Source organism: Andrographis paniculata, unplaced genomic scaffold (assembly GCF_009805555.1).
Source record: "Andrographis paniculata isolate CXL003 unplaced genomic scaffold, ASM980555v1 Contig58END, whole genome shotgun sequence".
NCBI lineage: Eukaryota > Viridiplantae > Streptophyta > Magnoliopsida > Lamiales > Acanthaceae > Andrographis > Andrographis paniculata.
Genome location: NW_026137593.1, coordinates 1,650,936 through 1,670,873, shown reverse-complemented (window position 1 = coordinate 1,670,873; position 19,938 = coordinate 1,650,936). Strand labels below are relative to the sequence as shown.

The 19,938-nt window shown below is 34.6% G+C and overlaps 1 protein-coding gene and 1 non-coding gene across 2 annotated transcripts; one reads left to right on the top strand and one right to left on the bottom strand.

Moving 5' to 3' along the window:
* On the bottom strand, window positions 1-1,176 carry LOC127257700 (uncharacterized). Its single transcript, XM_051284170.1, has one exon. The coding sequence runs from the start codon at window positions 1,174-1,176 to the stop codon at window positions 1-3; it is 1,176 nt and encodes a 391-aa protein (XP_051140127.1).
* LOC127257767 (small nucleolar RNA R71) lies at window positions 515-621 on the top strand. The gene has a single exon (XR_007840112.1). It is a non-coding gene; the product is annotated as a small nucleolar RNA R71 (small nucleolar RNA).
* Window positions 1,177-19,938: the final 18,762 nt, after the last annotated feature.

Here is a 19,938-nt window from a genome sequence, read left to right as displayed (position 1 = left end):
CTACATAGCTCCAAATGGTTGATGAGCATTACCCTGCTGTGCGTTTCCATAACGCAAGTTCGGATGATCTCTCCAGCCTTGATTGTAGGTGTTGGAGTATGGATTGTACGCTGGAGGTCTATTCATACCGTAGTTTGCAGTGTTCACATCCACTGCACATTCTTCTTGGAGGGTCGGACATGCATCTGTAGGGTGTCCTGCACTCGTGCATATTCCACACACCATGACCTGGACACTCGGGTTGGATTTTTTCGCGACCATCTTGCGAACGAAGCTCGTCAACTCAGAAAGTTGTTGTTGTATCGATTGGACGGTATGGTCGTTATTATTTCCGCTCATATGTCCAACATCTCTTGAACCAAATTGCTGCGTGTTTTCATCCATCCTCGCAATAAGATCCCAAGCTTGTGCCGGCGTCTTATTCACTAAATCTCCACCACTTGCAGCATTGATAATGTTCCTGTCCATCAACAACAAACCATCATAAAAGTATTGAATCAATAATTGAGGGGGAATTTGATGTTGTGGACATTTAATGATAAGCTTATTGAATCGCTCCCAATATTCATGGAGCGTTTCACCTGATTGTTGCTTGATGCCACATATTTCCTTCCTCAGGATCGCAGCTCTGGAAGCTGGAAAGTACTTCTCCAAAAATTTCTTCTTCATGTCGTTCCACGTGTCGATGCTTCCAGGTGGGAGATAGTAGAGCCAATCCTTTGCAGCATCTTTGAGTGAGAATGGGAAGGCTCTGAGTTTGATCTGTTCGTCAGTAACACCTAGTGGTTTCATGCTGGAGCACACCACGTCGAACTCTTGCAAGTGTTTATGAGGTTCTTCACCTGCAAGTCCATGAAAAGAAGGCAATAAATGAATTAATCCAGATTTCAGTTCAAAAGCAACAGTGTTATTGAGTGTTGGAAAGTTAATGCATAAGGGATGTTGTGCCAAGTCGGGAGCAGCCAACTCCCTTAAAGTGCGGGTATCCTCAGCCATGACAGTCTCTTGATCACTTTCAGAGTCGCTAGAGCTAGAGATTTTGAGGTGGTTTAAAGATTCTGCCAGCTTCGCAACCTGAGCAGCTTTTCGTTGCTTGGCTTCTTTTCGTAGCTTTCGCTCAACCTTCTCGATCTCAAGAATAAATATCAGTTCACCTGTACGAGAAGAACGGGGCATAAACAAGAGGATAAATTAAAATAACACAAAAAGTAAAACAAAGCGCCAATCCCCGGCAACGGCGCCAAAAATTGACCTATCGCGCGGTCAATCAAATATTTCACCTACTCCATGATCACAATTTAATGTAATATAGGGGAACGGATCGTCTCCACAGGGATTGTGTGATTCACTCTTTCGTATTCTAATGCAGTAAATAAAGAGGGATTTTATTTTATTATCTAATTAAAATAAAATAACAAATCAATTAAATTAAAGGGGAACTGACTATCAAGGGGATGTCTGGCTCAAGGGATGATGCAGTTATGGCACTTATGTTTTATCATTAATTCAATAAAATTAATTCTTATTAAAGTATCAATAAATTGGTTATAATTATCAACAAGCTCTGACAACCAATTTTTCCTTACAGTGTAAGTAATTAAGGTACGACCGTTAACTACCCCTAATTAAGCAAATAAACCTAGGTGCGCCCATAAGAATATTGCCTAACCACATTGTAATCTAGAAAAACCAAATTCAAAACAATTACTACCTAAGAGAAGCAATTAGATTTGATTGTCAAATCCCCGGGAAGGAACTATTCAACCCGGTTGTCACCTATTCAAGTGCGAATACAATTACGAATATCCTACTTGAATTGACTTTAGATTATCAGACTAATTTAAATATCGGTACCAAAATATTCAATCAATCTAACAATCACAAACGCTATTCTCAGAATTAGACAAATATTGATAATAAAAAAGAACTTTTATAAAAAAAATCAAGAACCTCCAAAACAAAAGAACCAAAACATTATCACCCCTCAAACCAGAAAAGTATCTACCCCATAATTAAATAACAAATAACAAAAGAGAAAGATGAAGTCATAGTGGGAGGGGGAAATCTTCTCTGTCGATTTGCTCCTGCGCGATCTATGGATCTGTCAGTCTCCTGCTCCTGTGCGTATCTGCCCTAGCCGTTCTCCCCCTTTTGAAACGTGTGATCCCTCCTTTTATTTAATGTCTGCCCTAATTATTTTGTAGATGAGCTTTTGGGCCTTTAATTAATTTTATTTCTTTTTTCTTCCAATTATGCCAAATTTAATATTTGTCCTCTACACACAGCAAATAAACAATTCGCATATAAATTAGGTAGAATCCAATCAAAATCATCCAATTATCGCATATGAAATGAATATAAAACGCATGCGATTTCTAACTATCATAGATTTTATTGAATTTTAATGGAAAGTTATGAAAAAATTGTATAATATAAAATCACTCATCATAAGGGAGATTTTGTTAGATTCTTAAAAATATATTATTATTATTATTATTATTATTAATATTATTATTAATATTATTATTGATGTATAATTGATAAATATTAGTATAAGAATATCAATATTATTATAATATTTTTAATAAAAAATAGGTAAAATTGTCTATAACTCCCTTGTGGTTTCTAAACTTAGCGTAAATCTCCCATCTACTTTAAAAATTGTATGACACTACCTTATACTTTAAAAAAGTTACATAAAACCATTCTATGGTTTCGAAACTTAGCATAAATTTCCACTTTACTTTAAAAAATTACATGACGCTCCCTTATACTTTCAAAAATATTGCATGAAATCCCCCTGTCATGCAAAACATATAGATAGAAAATCATCTTTTAATCACATGAGGAAAGTGTCATGGTGGTGGGGTTTAATGCAACGTTTTTTAGAGTATAAGGGGATACCATGCAATTTTTAAAGTATAGGGAGATTTTACGCTGAATTTCAAAACCATAGGGGAGTTATAAGCAATTTTATCTAAAAAAATAATAATTGAAAATTAAAATATACTAGCGAATTATTATTAAATTTTTCAAAATGTGTTTTTTATATTATAAATATCATATTTAAAGAAATACTACTATTTGATAATAATAAATACATGTATTATTGTCTCCTTCATTTTTAATTATCAAATATACTATATTCTCATTTTTTTGATAACGTGGGAATCCGCAGTTGTTACCCGGAAGTGCGCACTGGGTAAACCCTCAGCCGAACCTAATACTCTTCAAACTAGGCCCTGTATGGTAAGCCACACTAGGCGAGCCATGTGTGGCAGGTGTACCTGGAGAAGTCGGGGTTTAAACCCATGACCTCACGATCACAAGTTCACTCCCCACGAAACTAGATATTTATATTTTCTTCGTTGAACCATTAATTTATATTTATTTATTTTTTAATTTTTCAAGTTCAAATATTTTTTGTAAAAATCGTAAATCTTGATCTTGATTTTATGTACATGTTTATTTTTATGTAAAAAAATTATATATGATAATAATATTAATAATAATAAATTAAAATAATTGAGATTTGAACAGATAATTGGATAAAAATCCCCAAATGCATAATGAACTTTAGATTCAGTCCCTACAGAAATTTGTTTGAACTGCAATCCATACTTTACATATAATATTTGTTTTAACTCCCTGTTTTTTTTTTTTTTTTTCTTTTTACCTTCAACCACCTCTTCCTCCACCTAATTTATCCTCACACAATTCTTCGATTTCTTTCGCTGGATTTTTTTATAGTTTACTATAGTGTCAATCAATACCAGCAGCCACTTAAATCCTGCATACCCTTCTTTCTTCCATGGAGGCTAGCCGCCGGGAAGTCCAAATTGAGTGATGTCATCGGAACTCAAGTAACCACAACCTTATAGTCGTAGTGATGGATTTTTCCGATATAGAGTTAGAATTAAGAAATCATACAAGAGCTATGGATGAAATCCTCAAATTTTGAAATAAAATAAAATAGATTGTTGGGATTGTGTCTGATGAATGATGCTTTGTTTGTTTTTTTTTTTTTTGTTTTTTTTTTTCCTTTATTCTCATGAGCATTTAGGTTGTTTGAATTTGGAAAATGGGTTCATAATTTTTGAGAAGTTGGAGATTCGATCGATTATTAAATTGGGCAATGTGTTAATCAATATATACTCGAAATATTGTTGCATTTGTTCTGCTGAGAAGATGTTCGATGAAATGCCTGAACGAGATATAATAACACGGAACGCTATGATCTCCACGCTTGCAACAAATGTTGCAGGAAAAAAGGATGTCGATTTATTTTTGAGGATGGAGGACTCGGGGATTCATCTCGATCGGGTGACGTTTACTTTTTTGCTCGTGGCATGTGTTTATTTGGATATGACAATTAAAGGATTGGATTTGGTGAGTATTATGCAAAATGTGTATGGCGTTGTGCCCAGGATCGAGAATTTTGGATGCATTGTCAATTTTTTAAGTCGGGTGGGGCTTGTTGGATAGGCAAAAAGATTGATTCAAATGATGCCATTGAGGTCGGAGGAGGCGGTGAGTTGGAGGGCATTGATAAGCGGGTGTTGTGGCGACAGGGAGGTGGTGGCGGAGAGGGTTGTGGCGTTGGAACGGAATAATAAGATGTATGTGCTATCTTCCTAATGTTTATGCAGCGGTGGGGAGACACGGCTAGATGCAGAGGGTTTGAAAGGCGATGAGTTGGCAGAATGTTGAGAAGACATCGAGATGTAGCTCGACAGAGTTATTCATGATTTTGTTTCCAAAGAGAAGACGTATTGTAATGTGAATCGAATTTGTGTGGTTTTGAAGGCCATCAAGAATCATTTTGATTATTCGAATATTCAATTCTAGTCTAGTACAAATTTATTAAAAATAAAATAAAATTTAAGGAATATAGGAGATTAATACATTATATATATGAATTATATAAACTAATGCAGGTAGTAGCAACAAAGGCTTAAAGGATGGATCAACATATATCAACAATAGGAAAACGTAGGCCTCCTTTGGGAGGATGATGATGTGGCGAATATGCGGAAGATGCATATAATGTTAAACGTACTATTTGTGGACATGAATGCACGGTCCAAGAGTGAGCAATAAAGCATCCATCTCCGATGCACGATTGGATGCAGGTACGTTGCTAATTTATTATACATACTTGGTATAGTAAGATGGGTACCTCCTGTTTCGTTTGTACAACTAGGCCGTACGAAAAAATAATGCTATGACTCACAACAAATAAAATAGTCACGAAAATGTGGACATTGTGGTCATCTCGGGCACGACAGAAGAAATTAGAAATTGTAAAGCTGCGGTACCGTAGGCCTTTTGAAGTGTAATTTTTGTTTTTATTCTAAATGTCCTTTTTGGTGTGTAATTATATTTGGCATAATTGATAAAATGTAATGTGGAAGGTAAATATACAATAGCAAAGTTCAAATTGTATATAATTGTGGTTGTAATTTGGATATTTTGATGGTATATGAACATGACCAACAGGTATGTGACAGTTCTCGTTTGTGTATGATAATTCAATGACACATGTTTCAAATAAATGAATAGAGGCACACGAATTATCTAGGGGAGTATTTAGTTGATCTCTCGAAGCACATCTAGTGGTAGCGTATTACTGTCCCAACAATATCAGTGTAGTCTTGATAATTAATAATCGCAGTGGCATAAAGTACACGAACATACTGTGTTGATAACATACATATGAGGATTAAGTCTTAATCTGTTTCGGAATCTATGATGGTTATATGCTAAATCCTCACAGGCATTAAGTGGAGCTATGAAGGTACACAATTCGAAAACCTTGTCATAAGATTACGTTGTTCAGTTACACGTTAGACTACAGAAGGTACACAATTACTAAGATTTTGTACATCATGCGAGTTTGGGGGTATGGCAGACCCGCTCTGGAGCATTTGCCCACCTAGTTGAGTCATGCGCTATGCAACTATGCTCTTCACCAAATGTTGTTGTGTATGAAACAATGCGGATTAATCGTAATAGGTCTAATGAATTTCAATTTATGACATCAGGCATTTATACTAACAACCAACATAATTTAACTTACTCACTTATGACTTGTTTAGTCATTTACAAGTGAAGGTTGGTATATGATCATACAAATTAACTAATTATTTATGACTTGTTTAACCATTATTAGTAAATATGTATTTTTTTATCTTTCCATACACTTTGGGGTCGTGAGAAACACTACCATGGTTGAATTCATTTATGGTTACTGTCATTTAGTGAATATTTTTGCAAGTTCTCCAGCTATAGGTTACCAGAGCATATGTAATTGTAACTAAAGTATATTTCATTGTTATTGTAGGTACGTAATATCTTATCTAGGGTATCTACATTTATGATCCGGTCTGTAACCACGTGAGCCGAGTACAAACCTCAATATAAGAGGTATGAATAATGATTTCATAGGCATTAGATTTGTACTACCATGTATCTTCAAATGTAGTTTATTTTAGTCAATCCAACGTAGAGGGTCCAATGCACGAACTCGGTGAGAGTACTTCCTCTCTCGACCTTTGTAGACCAAAGATTGTTTTGTGTGCTACAATGTGTATTACTGGTTAATAGGTTTAAATAACCAATCAATCCATGGGAACAGTGGTATATGAGTAACAATCAACATAACTTACCTTAGTCACTCATTACTTGTGTAACAATCTATGATTAACATGTGTTGATTACCGTTTCATACACTTCGAAGTGTCCTAGGAAAATAATCGTGATTAATTCATCCATAGTTACCAAATCAGTTAAAAAATTTGAATTAAGAATGACTTATTTTTGAACCACAAATAATCAAAGGTGTAGATACATATTACTGAAGCATATGAAATTATATTACAGGTACGTAATAACACCTCTGAGGGTATTACAATCTTATGTTGATTGGTGGTTACAACTGAAATTACGTGTAAGGCAACAAGTTTCCTTGAATCACATCATGAGTACTTGCTCTATCAATTGAGGTATATACATGAATGTTAAGTTGGTATACATGCTGTTACTGGAAGTATTCATGGGCAACCGATTATTATATTGTAATTGTATACAAAACTAATGCGTGTTTAAGCATCAATAACGAATGCGTAAGTATTATATGTATAGTTGCAAGTATTCTTCAATATGGTCTATATCAGTTGATCCTTCGATGATGGAGGCAATTAAGGCACTCTCTAGGAGCACTTCCTCCATCAGCGATGGTATGTATAATAGTCTTAAGCCAGTATACGTGTTGTCATTGAAAGTATTTGTGGTTCATCGGCCTAATATACGGTAATGTCTGAAAGTAGAACTACACAATAAAAACCACGAACAGGATCAATCATAACATGCTAGAGAATAACAAAAAACAACATACAACTAATTTGTTCTTCTCATTCACTCAACTTCCAACAAATATCGGTGACATGCTGCTCCCCATGCATAGTAAAGTCCATGTTGTCCGGCTGAAAACTATTGACCAAAGCCAGTATCAAACCAACACGAGTCTTATTTTTGGACAATCGAGAAAGTGCCCGAACGGGGTCCTTTATTTCCTTAATATGAGAATCTGACATTTCCTTCTTCAGTTTTTCCACCTAATTATAAAAGTGAGAAATGACAAACCGGGCTAACCACATATTTATACTCATTTCTCATTTTGTGAAAATAAATATCAGTCTGTAATAGGACATCTCAAAGTACTTTATAGGTTCACCAAGTATACGGGGGAGCACATAAAAATACAACTCAGGTACATGTATAAGCCCCATAAGTATATTAAATAGCATGCTAGGTTTAAAAGATGAAATTGTGGGTACATAGAAATATCATAACTGATTCTCAGCCGATTTAACTTGTAATACAAATGTCAACCCCTAAACATGATTAATAATATTAAAACAACCAACCAACATGTAAAAGTAAAACAATCGCAACAAAATCTAACTCATCGTCCCGTAGAACCTTTTAAAAATGTAAAACGTTAAACCCTAAACACACAACTATGTCCAAGCACATATTCCGAAAAATGAGGATTTCTCGAGGACAAACAGAGACATACCATACTGCGGCCGAAATTTAAACCGCAATCGAACACACAATTTAAGGTAAAAATACTATGAATAAACTAAAAATTATACGAAAAATGAAAGAAAAGTTACTTATTCGCGTTGCGTCAGGGTGATGGGCTCATTTCCAGCTTCCTCTTCGCCATGTTTTTTCGGTTTGTCGGACAAAGAGTGAAAATGAGAATGATCGGCTGCGGGTGAGAGTTGTTTGGGTAGGGTTTTGTTTGCGACTGAGAGTTGTGAGTGTTGGTTTTCCCACCCCATTATGAAATCATGTTTGTAAGTCTGTAACTGCTATTTATTTATTTATTATTATTTTTTTAAAGGTATATAATAAGCGTACATAGGTATATATTTAGAACATGTTAAAGTAGAGCGAGAATAATTATGGGTATATATAATAGTTGTATGGGCACATAGATATGACATCGAAGTATTCATTATCATTTAATATTTAGAAATTAAAATAAAGATAAAAATATCAATAGGGAGTTTATAAATATCAAATCAAAAATGGAGGGACTGCAGACAAATTTATTACAAAAGGGGACTGAACTTTAATTCAGTATGTGTCAGAGAGATTTAATTCCAACTTTCCCTATATTGAATGACAATAAAATAGAAAACATTAATATACAAAAATAATATTATGTTACAATATTTCTACATTGTTAATAATTATAAAAAATATGTTTATTAACGAATATTGCTTGGATGAATTTCCCATCCAATATGATGATCAAGATTTTCCATATCTCGACATGTAAGATGAAAATTCAAAATTTCTTTTCTTAAAGTAAACTATAACAAAGAATGGTCATTCAGGGATTAGACTCATTGTAATTTAGACTCCGTAGTAAGAAGCAAGTGGATGGTCTAACTCCTATCTCGAAGAAGCAAAGCGAAGAGGAAATCAAAAATTAGATTGGAAAGGAAGCTGAGATCTACGAAAAGGTACATCCTAACTCTGTTCTTCCTACTGAAACTAAATCGGCTCTTTTCCCTGACAGGTTGAAGAAACCACAAAAGGCAAATAAGCGAAAAGAGATGATGTAGATAATCAAGAAATTGAAACTTAATATCCCGCTCTTTGAAGCTATTAACCAAATCCCCAAGTATGCAAAATTTTTGAAAGAACTGTGCACCAACAAGAGAAAATTGCGAGGGGATGAGTACATTATAGCGGGTGAGTACATTGAAAAAGGCAATGATATAAAGATCTTGGCGAAAAAAGAAGGCGCGCAATCAAATCCTTCAAAAATGAAAAACGGCATCTGATGAAAAAAGAAAGATTATAAATCTTTATATTGGCCAATCAAGATGTGCCACATGGCACCATCCGAAAAGGAAGCCAAGGTCATCCCTCCCCTATAAATAGGAGCCATGGCCAGTTCATTTGAGATACCGAAGTTACATCGAGGATTCAAGCAAAGGTGTAAGTCTCTAGACTCTCTTTGTATTGTTTTTCATGTTCTTCGTGTCCTTCGAAGCATTCTTCGTCAAAAGTCACTAATTTGGACAAATGATCCAAATTGGCTGATGAATCGATGGAGTTAACATTCTTCGTCGTATGCCCAAGCCGAAGGAAGGATCAAAGCTCCCAAAGCCGTTGAGGAATTCATCAAATTCAAGGAATGCAATGGGGCTTGAAATACATCCTACAAGTGATCCTACCCCATACTTTTGAAGAACTCGCCACTCGCACTCATGATATGGAATTGAGCATAATGTCTAGTGGAATGTATGGACCGCCTACTGATGATTTCTCATACAACAAGAAATATAATACTTCAAATAGTGGTGGTAATCTTACCTTCAACACAATCTCTAGGAAATGAGGATAAACTTTCTGCAGCCTCCTAGAAACGAGGATAAACTTTCTATAATCTCCTGGAAACGAGGATAAACTTTCTACAGCCTCCTAGAAACGAGGATAAACTTTCTACAATCTCTTGGAAACGAGGATAAACTTTCTGCAGCCTCCTAGTAACGAGGATAAACTTTCTACAATCTCCTGGAAACGAGGATAAACTTTTTAAAATCTCCTTGAAACGAGGATAAACTTTCTACAATCTCTTGGAAACAAGGATAAACTTTCTATAGCCTCCTACAAACGAGGATAAAATTTCTACCATCTCATGGAAATGAGGATAAACTTTCTACAATCTCCTGGAAATGAGGATAAATTTTCTACGATCTCCTGGAAATAAGGATAAACATTGTGCAGCCTCCTAGAAATGAGGATACACTCTCTACAATCTCCTGGAAACGAGGATAAACTTTCTACAGCCTCCTAGAAACGAGGATAAACTTTCTACAATCTCTTGGAAACGAGGATAAACTTTCTACAATCTCCTGGAAAGAGGATAAACTTTCTTCAGCCTCCTAGAAATGAGGATAAACTTTCTACAATCTCCTGAAAATGAGGATAAACTTTATACAGCCTCCTAGAAACGAGAATAATATTTCTACCATCTCCTGAAAATAAGGATAAACTTTCTACAATTTCCTGGAAACGAGGATAAACTTTCTAGAAGACTCCTTAACACGAGAATAAATTGTTTAACGAAAAGAAACAAATTCAATTTGTTTTGAACTATGTTATGACTTGATTCATTCACCGGATACATAGGCAACTTGGAATATAACTCCGAGTTCAGTCAATTATGTCAAAAAAAAATGCCCTAAAAAAATTGAGCAAAGAAAAAAAAAAGTCTAAAAACAAATCAGGCTTAAAAAAAATATTTTTGGACGAAAAAAAATCTTGTCAAAAAAGAAAAAGAAAAAGAAAGAGCCACTTGAAAAAAATATTTGCCAAAAAAATACAAAAAAAATTATAGCCATAAAAAAATGATAGAATTTCAATCCCAAAAAAAATAGACTGATTTGATATTTCGAGACCTATTCAAACTTTAAACGCTTTGCGTCAGCTTAAACAGGTCTCGATGGGACATTTTGTAGGCATTAAAGATTAAATGCCTAAATTATATTAAATATCATGTATTTTGGAAGAAAATAAAATTTCAATAAAATAAATATATTTTATTTAATTATCCACATATGTTAATTTTTGTACAATAAATATTAACCATTAATGCAAAAAATCTGCTTCAGATGGAAGATATCGTACATATATTATATGCATAAATAGAGCCATAATAAATTTGGCAGTAAAATAAATTAATCTTGTCAATAAATGAAACATATAAATTAATATCTTCCGAAAAGGACAATGATATAAAGATCTTGACGAAAAAGGAAAGGGCGCAATCAAATCCTTCAAGAATGGAAAACGGCATCTGATGAAAAATGAAAGATTATAAAATCTTCCTATTGGTCAATCAAGACGCGCCACGTGGTACCATCCAAAAAGGAAGCCAAGGTCACCCCTCCCCTATAAATAGGAGCCATGGCCAGTTCATTTGAGATACCGAAGTTACATCGAGGATTCAACCAAATGGGTAAGTCTCTAGACTCCCTTTGTATTGTTTTTCATGTTCTTTGTGTCATTTGAAGCGTTTTTCATCGAAAGTCACTGATTTGGACAAATAATCCAATATTGGTTGACCAATCGATGAAGTTAACGTTCTTCGTCGTATGCCCAAGCCGGAGGAAGGATCAAAGCTTCCAAAGCTGTTGAAAAATTCATCAAAGCCAAGGGAAGGTCTCCAAAGTTCTTCCCAAAGCTTCAAGATGTTCATTATTCAAAAAAGCATCAACTAGGCTCTCTTTGATCGAAAAGTCAAAGGGACATGCCATCAAAAGTGTTATGGAGCACCAAATCCACCTCCTCAAATATCAAAGTCTCGGATCGTCCAAAGAAGACATCAAATCCAAAGCTAACGATCAAATCGCTCACACGGAGACCAAAGCCCTCCAAAAGCGGCAAAGCCAAAGCAAAGATCAAAGCTGCGGATCATCCAAAGAAGACATCAAATCCAAAGCCGATAATCAAATTGCCCACATGGAGACCAAATTCCTCCAAAAGTGGCAAACCTAAAGAAAATATCAAAGCCTCGGATCCTATAAAGAAGACATCAAATCCAAAGTCGATGATCAAATCGCCCCCACAGAGACCAAAGCCTTCCAAAGTCCGGAAAAGTCAAACCGAAGACCAAATCTCTTTGGATCAAAGAAGCCATCAAAAACCAAGTTAGAAAACAAATCGACCCGAAAATAGAATCAAAAGACCTATTTAGAGAATATGACCCGCTTTAAATCCAAAATTAAATATAATTTGTACAAGTTTTTGTGTTTATTAAAAATAACACAAATTTTTGTCCACAATATTCAATTTCTCTTAGTAACTAGAGATAAATTCATCATTATTGTGTTCTTACGACTCCCTGACATGTAAGTAAAGAAAAGAACACATGTTTACTATAGATGGCTAAACAAGTAAGAAATAACGTTGTTAAGTTTGTTGTTTGTTACTCATGCATCACTACTCTCACAAATTGATTATTTTTTAGACATATTACATAGTAATCCACACCATAGCACACACAACAACATTTAGTTCACCAAGGCTGAGAGAGGAAGTGTTCTCACCGAGTATGCGAATTGGTCCCTCTCCATGGAAATTACTAAAATTAATTACACTTGAAGATGTTTGATAATACACAAATAATACCTAAGAAACGATTATTTATACCTCACATCTAGGTGTTTGTACCCACCACATTCTTATGTACCTACATAAAATATCTACATACCATAGGGAAGATCTTAACTACTTATAATAATAGTCTCATATGCTTCAGTAAAGAGTATATATGCTTTAATAATATGTGGATGGAGAATGATCGTCTTTTATTCAAAATATTTACTTGTTGACGGTAATTAAGGATGCGTTCATTATGATAGTCTTCCTGTGACAGCCCAAATTGTCAGAAAAGGTAAATAACACATATTTATTATGAATGTTTAACCAAGTCAAGAATGACTTAGATAACTTGTATGATACATGTACTATTATAGTCCAACCTCAACTAGTAGATGTCTAACAAAGTCATAAGTGACTAAGTTGAATTATATTGGTTGTTAGAGTACATGTTTGCTGCCAAAAATTGAAAATCTTTAGACCTATTACATATTAATTCACACTGTAGCGCACACAACAACTTTTGGTCATGGGCATCTAAGCAATGGGTCTTACTCGGCTAAGCAGGTGAGTACTCCAGAGCAGCTATATCGTACCCCCAACTTGGTTGCGTGTATGAAATTCTACTATTTGTGTACCTACTACAGTCTTTTATGTAACTGAACATCATAATCTCGTGACAGAGTTCTCTGTGTACCATCATAGCTCATGTTAATACTTGTTATGATTTAGCATATGACCAAAAGTGACCTTAATAGATTGGTACCTACGCTACCTGATAGTTAGAAATCCCATGTGTTTTATATTCATATCATATGCGATATTGATTGATTTTGAGTGGATTCTACCTAATTTCTATGTGTGTTTTTTTATTTCCGACATGTAGGAGAGAAAAGAAGAAAATTTAGAGAAAGATAAAAGAAAAAATCAGCATTGGACAATCAAGTTAGTCATGACCATGACTAACCACACCCTGTTGAAATGGAAATTTAATTAAAGACCAAAATGCCCAGCTATAAAATAATTAGGGCAAAAATTAACTAAAAAAAGGTGGAGTCACACGCAGACGAGCACGCAGGAGACGGCCAAAGGAGATATGCACAAGAGCAGAAGACTAATAGACTCAAAGATCGCGCAGGAGCAAACCGACAAAAAAGATTTCCCCTCCCACTATGACTTTATCTTTCCCTATTGTTCTTTGCTATTTGACTATGGAGTAAATATTTTTCTGGTTTGAGGGATGATAATGTTTTGTTACTTATGTTTTTGAGATTTTTGACTTTCTTTATAAAAGTTCTTTTTAATTATAAATATTTGTCTAATTCTGAAAATAATGTTTGAGATTGTTAGATTGGTTGGATATTTTGGTACCGATATTTAAATTAGTATGATAATCTAAAGTCAATTCAGGTGGGATTACCATAATTGTATTCGCACTTGAATATATGACAACTGGGTTGAATAGTTCCTTCCCGGGGGTTAGACAATCAAATCTAATTGCTCCTCTTAGGTAGTAATTATTTTGAATTGGGTTTTTCTAAATTAGAATGCGATTAGGCAATATTTCTTATGGGCGCACATAGGTTTATTAGCTTAATTAGGGGTAGTTAACGGTCGTACCTTAATTACCTACACTATTAGGAAAAATTGGTTGTCAGAGCTTGTTTATAACTATAACCAATTTATTGATACTTTAATAAGAACTAACTTTATTAAATCAATGATAAAATACAAGTGACATAATTGCATCATCCCTTGAGCCAGACATCCCCTTGATAGCTAGTTCTCGGTTGATTTAATTGCTTTGTTATTTCGTCTTCATTAGATAATAAAAGAAAATTTCCCCATTTTATTTACTGCATTAAAACACGAAAGAGTGAATCACACAATCCCTGTGGAAACGATCCCTTCCCCTGTATTACATTAAATTGTGATCACGGAATAGGTGATTATTTTATTGACCGCGCGACAGCCAATTTTTGGCGCCGTTACCGGGGATTGGCGCTTTGTTTTACTCTTTTGTGTTATTTATTTGTTTTATTTTCATATATCCTCCTATTTATGCCCCGTTCTTCTCGTACAGGTGAACTGATATTTTATCTTGAGATCGAGAAGGTTGAGCGGAAGCTGCGAAAGGAAGCCAAACAATGAAAAGCTGCTCAAGTTGCAAAACTGGCCGATTCTTTAAACCACCTCAGCGATCTCTAACTTTAGCGACTCTGAAAGTGATCAAGATAATGTCATGGTTAAGGATACCCGCACTCTAAGGGAGTTGGCTGCTCCCAACTTGACGCACCAACCCTTATGCATTAACATTCCAACTTTGAATAACACTATTGCTTTTGAACTGAAATCTGGTTTAATTCATTTACTGCCTTCCTTTCATGGACTTGCAGGCAAAGAACCTCACAAACACTTGCAAGAATTCGACGTGGTGTGCTCCAGCATGAAACCACCAAGTGTTACTGACGAACAGATCAAACTCAGAGCCTTCCCATTCTCACTCAAAGATGAGAAACAACCACCCCAAGCACCCACAAGCAACTTCAGTCCATCTTTGGAAGACTTGGTGAAGTCTATGGCTACCACTACCTTGCAGTTTCAACAAGAGACGAAAAAGTTCCAACAAGAGATGAGATCGACCGTTGACAAATTACAAGGTCAAATCAATCAAGTGTCAGAAGAGGTAAGACAACTACGTGAAAGAGGAAAGTGACCCGCTCAGCCTGAGCCAAATCCAGCAAATATCAGCGCCATCACTATCTGTAGTGATACGTTGATTGATTGTCCTTCCCGACCTACTTCAAAGAATATGAGTGCTATAACACTCCATAGTGGGAAGCAAGTGGATGGTCCAACTTCTATCTCAAATGAGCACAGTGAAAGGGAAATTGAAAATGAGATTGGAAAGGAAGTTGAGATCCACGAAAATGTACATCCTAATTTTGCTCTTCCTACTGAAACTAAGTCGGCTTCTTTCCCTCACAGGTCGAAGAAACCACAAAAGACAAACAAGCGAAAAGAGATTATGAAGATATTCAATAAGGTGGAACTTAATATTCCGCTCCTGGAAGCTATCAACCAAATCCCCAAATATGCAAAAATTTTGAAAGAACTATGCACCAACAAGAGAAAATTGCGAGGGGATGAGTACATTATAGCGGGTGAGAACGTTTTGTTGTTCTCAAAAGAAAGGTACCACCTAAAACAAGTGATCCAAGTATGTTTTTCAATCCCTTGTAAGATTGGAAAAACTGAAATAACTAAGGCCATGCTAGATCTAGGAGCTGCTATTAAGTCATGCCACGATCAATACAAAACTCTTTAAATTTAGGGCCTCTAAAAGAAACAAGAATTATTATTCAACTTGTGGATCGAACCAATCCTTATCCTGATGGTATGATAGAAGATGTACTCGTTAAAGTGAATGACTTAATTTTTCCTGTTGATTTTTATATTTTGGATATGCATGATGCACACTGTTTTAATCCACCGTCTCTTTTGTTAGGAAGACCTTTTATGTACACTGCAGGAGCGAAGATAGATGTTAAAAAAGGCACACTCAGCTTGGAGTTTGATTCATTTCAATACTTTTAATCCCATCAAATGTCCTGTTGAATTTTAATCGTTATAGGCAATTAATGTTATTAATTCTGTGGTGCAGGAAAACTATGAATTTGGTGATGAGAATAAACGAAAAGCTATGTTGACAAAAAAGTTAGAGAAAAGACCAACTGAAGACATGACAACGAGTAAGAGAAAGAAAAATATTGTCAAAAAATTAAGATGGATTCCCAAGGGATCACCATTGTTGGCAGCAAAAAAGTGTCATAAGGAGAATTAAAATTTTAAGCCAAAAAAAAATTGTGTGGCAAATAGACATCGCTTCAAATCATACCACGAGGGACCCTCACTTGATCCTATAAAGTTGGCACCCTTTGCCGATTTTCATGTTCAGAATTGATGCAAGACGAAGTCTAGCTCAAATATTATAAAGAAAAACGCTTTTGGGGAGACAACTCAAACCATTTAATTGCTTTCTTTAATTTTGATATTTTTTTTATTTTTTTAATGCTAATAATACTTTTGATAGTTTTGTTTGGTTTGGTGCACGTCTTTTGGAAAATAATTTTAGCTCTTGGCGAAGGCAAAGGCGCGGCCGACTCACAAGGCATTGGCGAGGCAAACAAAGAACACACTTTCACAACTGCTCCACCCCCTACGGACTCCAGGGAAGTCCCTCTCTTATTTTACTTTACTTTACATTGAGGACAATGCAGACTTTAGGTGTGGAGAGAGTTATGCAAATTTTTGGGCAAATTTTCTTTTTTTTTTTGCTACTTTTATGCTTGTTTTGTTGTCCTTTTGCATGTTTTTTAGATTAGTCTGAATTGAGTCAAATGTGATTTGTGTGATAGGTTTGTCTAGCATGACTAATGACATTTTATTGATGATATGTTGAGACAAGTCGACGTTTGAACCCTGTGAGATTTGAGCCTATGTTCCAAAAGTTACATTAGAAAATAAATTGCATATATTCAAGCTTTTGGAAATTTCTTTCATGTGCGATTTGTAGTGCTCAATTAGATGACGTAGAACTTGAGTGATTATGCATGTTGAACTTGCAACTATCGAGTGTTGCATTTTGAAAATGATAAGGGCATTAGGTAACCCAATTAAGTCTTTCTTTATCACGAGCACAATAATATTCCCCTAGTTAGTCTTTTAGCCTCGTACCCTTCTTTTGATTAGCCTTCTCTGACTTGAACTCTATGTCAGAAAGAATTACTTTAAGTTCATGTGGTGATACACTTTATTTATTCGGCACTATTTAGAGACGAAATTTGGGTACGAATAAGTCATACTATGAAAGAATGATTATGGGTAATGAAAGTGTATATATATATATAAAGGCAAAAGCAAAAACAAAAAACAAAAAACAAAAAATGAAAAATGAAAAAAAAAAACAGAAAAAATAATAAAGCTGAAAAAAATAGGGAGAAAAATAATGATCTTGATGAAGTATTATTATATAATTACGTTGTTGAAGTTTGGGTAGTGAATAATAGTCAAAGATTTCATTGTTTATGCCGATTTGTCTTTCATGTGCTAGCAATTATGCTCTTATTGTGTTCTTTTCTGACATATTTTAGCCCTTGTATATCCTTTTTCCTACCCTGACCATAAGCCCCACTACAACCCCTATTGAAAGTCCATTTTTTATTCTTTATGCTAGATTTGAATATCTTAAGTAAGGGAGATTTGATTTTTACTCAAACCTATAGGATAATCTTTTGTTGCACTACCTGAGTGTTGAGCCAACTATACACTTATTTCCTTCAGAGAGCATGTGCGTATACACGTTATCTTGTGAGGTCGATTTGGTTCGACGTGTTGAATTTCGGATTGAATTGGTTGTGTTGGATTCTCTTGTCATATTGAGTCGCCTGCGATTTCTTTGGCTTATTTCGAATCTATGCTTGAGGGCAAGCATGATCTAGGAGTGAGGAGAATTGATAGCTAGAAACCGCATGCATTTTATATTCATATCATATGCGATATTTGATTGATTTTGAGTGGATTCTACCTAATTTCTATGTGTATTTTATTTCCGACACGTAGGGAGAAAAAACAAATTTGGAGAAAAATAAAAGAAAAAATCAGCATTGGACAATCAAGTTAGTCATTACCATAACTAACTAACTACACCCTCTTGACATGAGAATTTAATTAAAGACCAAAAAGCCCAACTATAAAATAATTAGGGCAAAAAATAAATAAAAAGAGGTGGAATCACACGCAAGAGACGGCCATAGCAGATACGCACAAGAGCAGTAGACTGACAGACTCATAGATCGCGCAGGAGCAAATCGACAGAGAAGATTTTCCATCCCACTATGACTTTATCTTTTCCTATTGTTCTTTGCTATTTGACTATGGAGTAGATATTTTTCTGGTTTGAGGGATGATAATATTTTGGTACTTATGTTTTGGAGATTCTTGACTTTCTTTATAAAAGTTCTTTTTAATTATCAATATTTGTCTAATTCTGAAAATAACGTTTGTGATTGTTAGATTGATTGGATGTTTTGGTACCGATATTTAAATTAATCTGATAATTTAAAGTCAATTCAGGTAGGAAATCCATAAGGGTAAATTATATGATACCCCCTTGTGTTTTACTAAAAATGTACAAAACACCCTGTGTTTTATTTATTGCGTGAAACCCCATTGGGTTAATATAAAATTTGCACGAAACACCCTCATTGTCCAAAATGATACTTGATTTCAAATAAAGACCTAAATTACGCAAGTTTAATACAAATAAAAAATACAAAATATCTTAAATAATTTTTTTAATAAAATAATTAATTAATTAATTAATTAATATTTCATTTTATAGTTTTTGGAAACAAATTGTTATATGATTTTTATGAAAACTATAAAAATAAATGATTGATCAATTATTTATTTACTTTTTTTTTCAAAAAAAATTATTTAAAATATTTTTTATTTTTCATTTGTATAAAACTTGCGTAATGTAGGTCTTTTTATTATAACCAAATATCAGTTTTGGACAAAAGGGTGTTTCGTGCAAACTTTACATTAACACAAGGGGATTTCACACAATAAATAAAACATACGGTGTTTTGTGCATTTTTACTAAAACACATGGGGGTATTATATAATTTATCCAATCCATAATTGTATTCGCACTTGAATAGGAGACAACCGTGTTGAATAGTTCATTCCTGGGGGTTAGACAATGAACTCTAATTGCTCCTCTTAGGTAGTAATTGTTTTGAATTGGGTTTTTCTAAATTAGAATGCGATTAGACAATATTTCTTATGGGCGCACCTAGGTTTATTAGCTTAATTATGGGTTATTAACGGCCGTACCTTAATTACCTACATTGTAAAAAAAAATTGGTTGTCAGAGCTTTTTGACAATTGTAAAAAATTTATCGATACTTTAATAAGAACTAACTTTATTGAATCAATGATAAAACACAAGTGTCATAACTGCATCATCCCTTGAGCCAGACATCCCCTTGATAGCTACTTCTCCGTTTATTTAATTGCTTTGTTATTTCGTCTTCATTAGATAATAAAAGAAAATTTCCCCCTTTTATTCACTGCATTAGAACACGAAAGAGTGAATCACACAATCCCTGTGGAGACGATCCATTCTCCTGTATTATTTTAAATTGTGATGACGGAATAGGTGAAATATTTTATTGACCGCGT